Here is a 10,980-nt window from a genome sequence, read left to right on the forward strand (position 1 = left end):
CAGATCACACAGACACACACACATACGCACACAAGCACGGACACTCCATAATCACAGTGACTCAGCTGGTCTGGCTGGCTCAGGGATAGAGACAGGCTGGCAAAGATACTGACTGAATGGCTGACTGGCTGACTGACTGACTGACTGGTTGATTGACTACGGCTGCTTCCCTATTTGAATAGTTAAATAGTTCCTTATGGTCTGACCTGAGAGGTGTGGAGGCACATGGTTTAGTGGAGAGGCCTGGAGAGGTGAATATTAACACCACTAAACTACTTCACTTCACCAATCAGGTAGTCATTGAAAAAATAAGTTGTTTTCCATAACCTGGATAGGTAGGGGCTCAGCACACCTAAGGTTGGAAAGGTATTACACAAGTTACACATTTAACATTTTAACATATACAAAGTCTCTGCTGCCTACTGTTCCGACCGTGCATTGGCCCTGCATCTGTCCTACGTTCCACTGCTCAGCAGCACGATGGCTGATGGACTGAAACTGGCCCTGCTCCTGTTCATGCTGAACAATGGGACCCTTAATGTCCTTCCAGGGGGCAGCAGCTCAAAACATTGGGCAAGATTGCGTGTGAGGTCCTCTATGATGAACTTGGCCTTGTCCCTTGCCTGTTTATCATAGAGGCCCTGAAGCGCCCTGCACTACAGCCTGCAGAGCTTGGATCCGAGGTTCACAGTCCGCCTGAGGATTCCCTTATTAGCCACTGACAGCCCCCCGTACCAGGCCAGGAGAAGGTCAGCACATTCTGTATGGCCGGTGTAGTAGTTTAAGAGTATCCTGGTGTTGATAGTCAGTTGTCTCGGTCTGATGTAGTAGTTGGACAGTATCCTGGTGTTGATAGTCAGTTGTCTCAGTCTGGTGTAGTAGTTGGACAGTATCCTGATGTTGACATATAGTTGTTGCAGTCTGCGCAGAAGGTTTAGTCATTGTTTTGTTGATGTTCTGATTGTTGCCATTAAAAGAGAGTCCCTGTCGCCATCCATGGTCAATTTAGGAAAAGGATGATTTTAGCTAGCTAGCTAGCCACCGGAGGACAACGACACAATGAGATGCAACAATTCAAGTTTTTTTCTGTCGATGATGTTTGGCTTCTGATGTGATGTGATTGGCAAAGCTAATTGTTCTATCTGTGTGATTGGTGTGCACCAAATCCAAACTAGCTTCCCTTGATACTTTTTTATGGTGCGCCAGGACCAATCACAGCTGAGCTCACCCAGTTAAGCTCAACGCTGGTTGGCTATTATTTCATAGAGCAATTTATCAAGGGAGGCCAAATGCTCACTTGCTTCCCTTGCTTACAATGCTACGGGCGGTAACAATGTCATACTCTTTTTGACCAGACACCACCAGATAGATAAGCTACACAAACTGAGACAGAGGAGCATTGTTTCTTTCGCTCTGATACTTTCTCCGGTGAGATGCATTCAACCTCTTGCAAATTGAAGGACATTTGTGAAACAAGGAGGGACAAAAGCTACATTATTTTTTGTATGTTTTTTCTTTGTTTTCTTGGTCGTTTTTTGGGGGGGGGCATGGCCAGGCTGCCCTTGGCACCCATGAATATGCACCACTGGACACTGGAAGATGTTTCTGAGTAACAGAGTGAGGGCTTTGCCTAGGTGCTTTGTTTAGTTTTTTTTGTGGGACTGAAAAACTGTTCTGAAACGTAAAAAAAAAATATTAACCGGTTCCCTTGCATTTAAAATAATGGTTCTGTTCTCGAACACTATTGATCACGTTCATTCCTGGTTCTGAGTCTGTTCCTCTTTTTTACGACACATCCACACTTTTCACAGTAGTTGGACAAAATCCAATATAATGTTTGTTTTTTAACAACAACAACAATAAATAAATGTAAAATGTAATTATATCGCCATGATACTTATTTTCCACCATAATTTGCAAATAAATTCATTAAAAATCCTACAATGTGATTTTCTGAATGTTTTTTCTCATTTTGTCTGTCATAGTTGAAGTGTACCTATGATGAAAATTACAGGCCTCTCTCATCTTTTTAAGTGGGAGAACTTGCACAATTGGTGGCTGACTAAATACTTTTTTGCCCCATTGTAGTTTGTAATTGACTAAAGTAAAAGTAGCCCTCGTAATAAACTACTCAAGTAAGAGTAAAAAATATTAGATCAAAAAACTACTTAAGCACTAGTTAGAATTGTAGTTTGGTCATTTTTTACACCTTATGGTAAACTGTGAGATAACAAAAATTACAACTTACTCTAATTGATTTGACATTCATTTATTATTTAACCTTTTACTGCAGTGGGCTAAATAAGGGTCACAAAGAGTGTTTCTAGGAAGCCTTAAACAAATATACTTTGAAACTAAAGTATACACCTCACACACATGGTTATGGGCTTCCAAAAAAGAAGACACTTGTACCATGCCAGATATAGAGTTACATTTTAATTAGTTTGCATTGCAATATTACACTTTATATAGAGCACAGAAGACATAAATATAACAAAACTGTTTAATTAACATAGAAACACTGGATTTTCAGCATGTTTATTTAATTAATATAGATTAATTATGAAGAATATTAATAACATTTGTCGTGTCTTTGGCTATGCCGGATTAAGTGTTATGACATGTTATTCTATAAAATCCTTTCTCTGTAATTAATATTACCTGATTGAGCTAATCATGTAAATGTAATTAACTAGAAAGTCGGGGCACCACGAAAGAGTGTTTATAGAGCTGTTATCTTCCGAATAAACTCTTAAAGACCTAGTAATATTTTACATCAATAGCAGTCAATATTAATCATCACCTTATTTCAGTCTCATCTGAAAGTTGTAAATTCTTTGTTATCTTCACGAACCCTGGCTAACAAGTTGAATCAGCAATACAAAATTGGTTGTTATTATTTATTTACTAAATACCTAACTAATCACATAGAATTACATATACACAGAATGCAAATTATGTCATACAGAAAACGGCCCTGGTGGACGGAGCCGACATGACGGCTGGTTACACAAAGGAAAGGGGGTTGGGTTTGAGTGAAAGAGCGGGAAGACTTGAGGAACAAAGGGGAAAATCTATGCTATCGTAAATACAGTATGTTATGCATTCTAAATTACCGCCCATTTGGAAAAGTAAAATGCAATAAATATTTACTCTGAGCTAAGCTTTGGTAGGTTGGTCGTAGATGCTGGCCGTGTTGGCCAACAGAGATCTTCCTGTCCTCGGAAGAATGTCTCTGGTGGTAAATTGAATACGTTGTAGTATCTTCGTTATGTGTTAGACTGGGTACGTCGTCCGTCCTTTCCTAGCCCACGTCTACAGCTGCTGTTGCTAACTCAACGGCTAGGAGGTATCACATCTGTAGTCTCTACTTTCCGGCTACCCGGATAAAGCACTAAATAAACTTCAGTTAGTGCTAAATACGGCTGCTATAGAATCCTGACTAGAACCAAAAAAATTGATCATATGACTCCAGTGCTAGCCTCCCTACACTGGCTTCCTGTCAAGGCAAGGGCTGATTTCAAGGTTTTACTGCTAACCTACAAAGCATTACATGGGCTTACTCCTACCTATCTCTCTGATTTGGTCCTGCCGTACATACCTACACGTACGCTACGGTCACAAGACGCAGGCCTCCTAATTGTCCCTATAATTTCTAAGCAAACAGCTGGAGGCAGGGCTTTCTCCTATAGAGCTCCATTTTTATGGAATGGTCTGCCTACCCATGTGAGAGACGCAAACTCGGTCTCAACCTTTAAGTCTTTACTGAAGACTCATCTCTTCAGTGGGTCATATGATTGAGTGTAGTCTGGCCCAGGAGTGTGAAGGTGAACGGAAAGGCTCTGGAGCAACGAACCGCCCTTGCTGTCTCTGCCTGGCCGGTTCCCCTCTTTCCACTGGGATTCTCTGCCTCTAACCCTATAACAGGGGCTGAGTCACTGGCTTACTAGGGCTCTTTCATACCACCCCCACTTGAGTGGGTTGAGTCACTGATGTGATCTTCCTGTCTGGTTTGGGTTGTGCCGTGGCAGAGAACTTTGTGGGATATACTCGGCCTTGTCTCAGGATGGTAAGTTGGTGGTTGAAGATATCCCTCTAGTGGTGTGGGGGCTGTGCTTTGGCAAAGTGGGTGGGGTTATATCCTTCCTGTTGGGCCCTGTCCGGGGGTGTCCTCGGATGGAGCCACAGTGTCTCCTGATCCCTCCTGTCTCAGCCTCCAGTATTTATGCTGCAGTAGTTTATGTGTCGGGGGGCTAGGGTCAGTTTGTTATATCTGGAGTACTTCTCATGTCCAATCCGGTGTCCTGTGTGAATTTAAGTATGCTCTCTTTATTCTCTCTTTCTCTCTTTCTTTCTCTCTCTCGGAGGACCTGAGCCCTAGGACCATGCCTCAGGACTACCTGACATGATGACTCCTTGCTGTCCCTAATCCACCTGGCCGTGCTGCTGCTCCAGTTTCAACTGTTCTGCCTGTGATTATTATTATTTGACCATCCTCATCATTTATGAACATTTGAACATCTTGGCCATGTTCTGTTACAATCTCCACCAGGCACAGCCAGAAGAGGACTGGCCACCCCACATAGCCTGGTTCCTCTCTAGGTTTCTTCCTAGGTTTAGGCCTTTCTAGGGAGTTTTTCCTAGCCACCGTGCTTCTACACCTGCATTGCTTGCTGTTTGGGCTTTTAGGCTGGGTTTCTGTACAGCACTTTGAGATATCAGCGGATGTACGAAGTGCTATATAAATACATTTGATTTGATTTGATTTAGTGAATAAGAGTTCAAAGTTCATACCATTCATAACCAAAGCTCACGCTGAGGTTGGCTTTGTTCTGTAGTTGACATGTTAGTCCTTTTTAACGTATGGACTGTCGTCCTATCAACCGCGGAACAGAAGATTACATTATCGTCAAGGGCTTATATAGTGGAGGGAGAGAAGGGTGTGTTTCATAGTTTATAACCAATGTCTCTTCACAGGGGCGGGCCACTGATTGAGCAGAGCTCTAACCTTATGAAAACCCAATTCTCTCATTTGGTAGCTAAAATTACTTTTAATATTTTCACAAATAGTTTCGTATTCAAACATTTAAATTGCACAACAAATCCATGTAAATCTGATAACTAGAATGTGTAGACTTCCCAGATACATTTCAGGTCGTCCTGTCATCAGTCATAATGTCTCAGATGACAACTGAACTGACATCATATTCATTAAGTACCAACGCATATTTTGAACTGGTTCTATTACTGAAATATGGTTCCTTTGCCCCACTTGTTTGATGTTCCCAGACGCTCTATGTTTAACAAAGGCTATTCAAGAGTCCTTCAGTAGGGTCAAGAGAGAGAGGGGAGAAAGGTATTTATGGGGGGTCATAAACCTTACCCACAGGCCAACGTCATGACACATTCCACCAATGAGGCCACTAGGTCATTTTACTACGGCTAGCAGCCCAGCACCATCTTGCAGATGTCTTCGAGCACAGGGGTGTAATCATTACGCCGATTCTGTTGCAAAATGTTTAGTCTGTTGCAGAACGTTTTACAACAGAAACCGTTTACAACCGCAAACAAGAGTTTCTATTGGACAAATTCAAGTAGTCCCTTCACCGTTTTGTAATGTTTGCTCTGTTTTCTTCCATTTTGTCCTTAAACTGTAAATGGTTTCTGTAATGAACACACCCCAGGTAGTCGCCAATGAAGACTGACATCAAACAAAGTCCATAGGCTGTAAAGTTAGTCTTATTCAAAGTTGACATATCTATCAATGTGCTCAATTTCATAAAAAGGTAAATGGCCACAAGGAAAAATGATGGTACCTATAAGTATTTAAAACATTTTTTTTTTAAGAATTCGATTTAAATTATTAATTATCATCTTTTTAATGAGAATTAATTCTCATTAATTCTTAATTTTAATTATTCATTCTCTGTAATGAATTTAATCTTGCTCATTGACAATGTTTTTCATGTCCATGCTCAGCCATAATGCAATTTACAGTCGTCCTAGCCCCTTTATCAGTGTGAATGCTATTCACAGAGAATAGAGAACTATTCACAGAGAATACCGGGTCTTTAAATAACAAACCTAAAAATTCTTCAACCGTGGCTGGCTTCACCCTTCCCATGCAGACTAAGGGCCATCATAAGCCACTCTGGGTTCATCTCCTGGTCACCGGCCTCTGGTGTTATTATTAACCCCACCTTGTCTTAGTTTCCCAGATGCCAGGACAATTAGGAAAACTGAGGCCTCTGTTCTGCTCCTCCAGGCTCTAAACATACATCATATATTGTCTATGGAATGCAGGCTCAATCAGACCGGAGACATATGTTGGGCTAATTGAGGTAGAATGTACATGTAGATTACCGTTCAAAAGTTTGGGGTCACTTAGAAATGTCCTCGTTTTTGAAAGAAAAGCACATTTTTTGTCTGTTAAAATAACATCAAATTGTTCAGAAATACAGTGTAGACATTGTTAATGTTGTAAATGACTATTGTAGCTGGAAACAGCTGATTTTTTATGGAATATCTACATAGGCGTACAGAGATCCATTATCAGCAACCATCACTCCTGTGTTCCAATGACACGTTGTGTTAGCTAATCCAAGTTTGTCATTTTAAAAGGCTAATTGATCATTAGAAAAACCTTTTGCAATTATGTTAGCACAGCTGAAAACGGTTGTTCTGATTAAAGAAGCAATAAAACTGGCCTCCTTTAGACTAGTTGAGTATCTGAAGCATCAGCATTTGGGTTTACTTTTATTGGCCAGTCTGAGATATGGCTTTTTCTTTACACATGAAAACACCATCCCAACATGAGACAGGCCTTCATTCACCATCCTTAACACAATACAAATACGAACCCGCTTTAATTCAACACTATTCATCTGCTTTAGTGCTTCACTGACTGCTAAGGCCAAAACAGCAAATTGAGTTAACTGAACATTAGTTATTGACAGTTATGACAGAAAACAACTGACTTTATTCTACAAAGTGTGAGTGAAATTTTTCATGGTATTTCTAATGTGTCACTCGGTATATGGAGGAAGCTGTAGACTGTGAGTTCGTAACCGATACTGAGATGAGTACATGGTTTGTATGCTAAGGGTGTCTGGGCTCTCTCTCTCTCTCTCTCTCTCTGTGGTCATGTTTACTCACAGGCAGTTTTTCAGGTTTTCAGGGATCTGGGAATGTTTTCCCGAATTCTGTTATAGGAACTGACACAGAAACCTGCTGGCTGTGGAAGGCCATGTCACCATGTGGAAGCAGGAAGTAGGCCAACATAATAAATAGTAAGGTGGCTCAACAATTCTGACAGCAACGTCAACCTTTTTCCATATTTGTCTTTTATGAATAAATTCTAATTCACATAGAAACAAACAAAGGTAGAATTATACAAAGGAATAATTATCATTAGAGTCAAGGAGCCAAGAAACTACTGTGAGAAATCACTATCATAAAATGTAATCGTGTACGTTGCTACACAGTAGGCCTAGGTGAATCACGGTGTGAGGCTTATTGCTGTGTGTGTGTGTGTGTGTGTGTGTGTGTGTGTGTGTGTGTGTGTGTGTGTGTGTGTGTGTGTGTGTGTGTGTGTGTGTGTGTGTGTGTGTGTGTGTGTGTGTGTGTGTGTGTGTGTGTGTGTGTGTGTGTGCGTGTGTGTGTGTGTGTGACTGAGGGCTCTATTTTTTTGGCTGGCGCTAAGGAGGCGTAAGTGTCAAACACGTTATTTAGCAATTTTGTCAGGTTAAAACTGGGGCATTTTCCAGCCCCATATGCCAGGTTTGGTTTTTGACCTGTGGCAATATTTGAAGTGTGTCCTTAAAAACATGAGCAAAAGTGACAATTTCAAGCAGCACTAATGGGAAGTTTTAAGACCCACAAAAATAAGCTCTTAATGGTAACACAGTTGATAATGGCATGGATTTTGAGAACGGAAGCGCAGCCTATCGAGCCATGAAGCACAGTTCCCATGGAAGGAGAGATGTGCCATTTCTGCATGTAAATCTCAATTGGTTTCTCCCAATTTTGTTAAATGTGATTAAAAACCAAGCATAGAAACAGCAAAAATTATTTGACACACCCCCAAACCTATAACGCTTTTGTCAGCGCTAAAATGCACTGTTGTGTTAGGTTTGTTAAAAAAGAGCCCTGAGTGTATCTGTCCAGCCTGATCACTAGAAATAGACTTTGATTTCAGGAAAGGTCCTAAGAACAGCGATATATGCCTTCCTTGGCGCTCACACGTTTGTTTTAAATGATGGCCCAGCACTGAGCGCAAACTCACATTTTGAAGGGAAACGACGAGATCTCGTTGATCTGCCTTGGTGTGTGTGTTTGTTTCTATGTGAAGTCATAAAGCCTATGGTTAACCAGAGTAAAGCTTATAGGTAGTCACAGTAAAGCTTATAGGTAGTCACAGTAAAGCCTATAGGTAGTCACAGTAAAGACTATAGGTAACCACAGTAAAGCTTATAGGTAGTCACAGTAAAGCTTATAGGTAGCCACATGCCCAACCACTCAGTGAGGACAACAGACTCTGTAGAACGTATGAGCTACTGTTACTGTTACCCTCTCTGGCTTACCTACAGGGAGGGGATGAGAAGGGTGTGTGTGTGTGTGTGTGTGTGTGTGTGTGTGTGTGTGTGTGTGTGTGTGTGTGTGTGTGTGTGTGTGTGTGTGTGTGTGTGTGTGTGTGTGTGTGTGTGTGTGTGTGTGTGTGTGTACGGGGGGGAGATTGACTGGCCTAATGTTTGTTGTCAAATCAACCAAATTAGGATAACACCAGCTGTACCAGCCATTACCTCTAAGGTACAGAGTACATCCAGTCAGAGGACATGATTTAGCGCACTTGTTTCTAACATCTAGAGGGTATTTGTTCTTCAGAAAGGCATGAAAGTAGAGAGCAGGTAAGGCCTGGGTAATTGTCAATGCGCTGTCTGTCCCTATGTTACTGGAACAAATAGTCAAGAGGGAGTCAGATTACAGGTGAAACTCTCCCCTCTGGCTCCCTCCCTCCTCTCATCTCTCCTTCCTCTTCTCCCTTCTTCTCCTCCTCTATGGGCAGGTGTTGTTTTTGTGAAGAGCATTCAGCAACCTGTTCTGCCACCCTGTGACATCATCACCAGGGGACTCCTCCCTCCATCCTTACCTGCCTCCACTAGACTATAAAAGATCTCAGTTTCCGTGGCAGCATCACTTAGCTACATCACACCCGCCACACACACAGAGAGAGAGAGAGAAGGGAGTGGTCATACACAGGGCCATCAACAGGAAGAAAACAGAACACAAAGAACCTAGGACAAAGTGCTGGACTGAATCCTCTGTTCATTCTTTGTGCTGAATTCTGGAATCTCAGGAGGTTCTAGAATTTCTTAATTTAGTCATATCCTCATTTCTCCAGGTAGATCAGGTGTATAAGAGAGACGCCCCCAGGAAGCCAGGATGTCGATGGGCATGGAGATTGTGGGCATCGCCCTGGGAGTCATAGGATTCATCCTGGGCATCGTGGTCTGTGCTTTGCCCTTGTGGAAGGTTACAGCCTTCATCGGAGCCAACATCATTACAGCCCAGACCATCTGGGAAGGGTTATGGATGAACTGTGTGACCCAGAGCACGGGACAGATGCAGTGTAAGATCTATGACTCCATGCTGGCCTTACCTCAGGACCTTCAGGCTGCCAGAGCCATGACTGTCATCGCCATTGTCCTGGGGATTCTAGGGGTGATGGTCTCCATCGTCGGAGCCAAGTGCACCAACTGCATCGATGACGAATCCTCCAAAGCTAAAGTCATGATCATCTCCGGAATCTTCTTCATCCTGGCCGGTATCCTCGTCCTCATCCCTGTCTCCTGGTCGGCCAACACCATCATCCGAGACTTCTACAACCCCCTTTTGGTCGAGGCCCAGAGGAGGGAGCTGGGAGCCTCACTCTATATCGGCTGGGGGTCGGCGGCCCTGCTCCTTATTGGAGGAGCCATGCTGTGCTGCTCCTGCCCCCCCAGGGAGGAGAAGAGGTACAAGCCCCCCCGCATGGCCTACTCCGCCCCTCGCAGCGTGAGTGGGGGCGCAGCGGGATACGACAAGAAAGACTACGTCTGAGAGGGTCTATTTCACCTGCATGATTGAACGGAGGGGAGAAAAGATAGAGGGCGAGAAGAAGAGTGATAGAGGAGTAGACAGACAGACAGATAGATAGATAGATAGATAGATAGATAGATAGATAGACAGACAGACAGACAGACAGACAGACAGACAGACAGACAGACAGACAGACAGACAGACAGACAGACAGACAGACAGACAGACAGACAGACAGACAGACAGACAGACAGACAGACAGACAGACAGACAGACAGACAGACAGACAGACAGACAGACAGACAGACAGACAGACAGACAGACAGACAGACAGACAGACAGACAGACAGACAGACAGACAGACAGACAGACAGACAGACAGACAGACAGACAGACAGACAGACAGACAGACAGACAGACAGATAGATAGATAGATAGATAGATAGATAGATAGATAGATAGATAGATAGATAGATAGATAGATAGATAGACAGATAGATAGATAGATAGATAGATAGATAGATAGATAGATAGATAGATAGATAGATAGATAGATAGATAGATAGTTTGCTATCTGACAGGAAAAACTAGGAGACAACTCCTACTGAAAAGACTCCGATATGAAGGGATGTGTGTTTTAATGTTACTGCTTAGCTTTTCCGCCGCTTGGGTGTCTCTGTTCAGCGTCATTGTTCAGCTTCATATAGGCTTGTGTGAAGTTTGGTCGAGGCCGTCAGACCCAGATGCTGTACATACAATCCCAAAGGGGTAGGTTGACTACTGGTAATGACTGGTTTTATGAAATAGTTTCAATTCTAGATTTTATTCACTCATTTCAAACTTCAGACGATAAACCAAAGCCCTTTTGTTTCAGCAAACTGTACAGTTGAAGGGTCTTGGTTT

General features: G+C 42.6%; 1 protein-coding gene across 1 annotated transcript; it reads left to right on the forward strand.

Moving 5' to 3' along the window:
- The first annotated feature begins 9,173 nt into the window (after positions 1-9,173).
- Positions 9,174-10,258, forward strand: LOC110509446 (claudin-3-like). The gene has a single exon (XM_021590336.2). The coding sequence runs from the start codon at positions 9,442-9,444 to the stop codon at positions 10,096-10,098; it is 657 nt and encodes a 218-aa protein (XP_021446011.2). The 5' UTR covers positions 9,174-9,441; the 3' UTR covers positions 10,099-10,258.
- The last annotated feature ends 722 nt before the right edge of the window (positions 10,259-10,980 follow it).

The sequence above is a fragment of the Oncorhynchus mykiss genome, chromosome Y, assembly GCF_013265735.2.
Source record: "Oncorhynchus mykiss isolate Arlee chromosome Y, USDA_OmykA_1.1, whole genome shotgun sequence".
Lineage (NCBI taxonomy): Eukaryota > Metazoa > Chordata > Actinopteri > Salmoniformes > Salmonidae > Oncorhynchus > Oncorhynchus mykiss.

What these genes read in the sequence shown, in the direction of transcription:
- LOC110509446 (XM_021590336.2), top strand. Translation starts at nt 9,442, where the DNA reads ATGTCGATGGGCATGGAGATTGTGGGCATCGCCCTGGGAGTCATAGGA.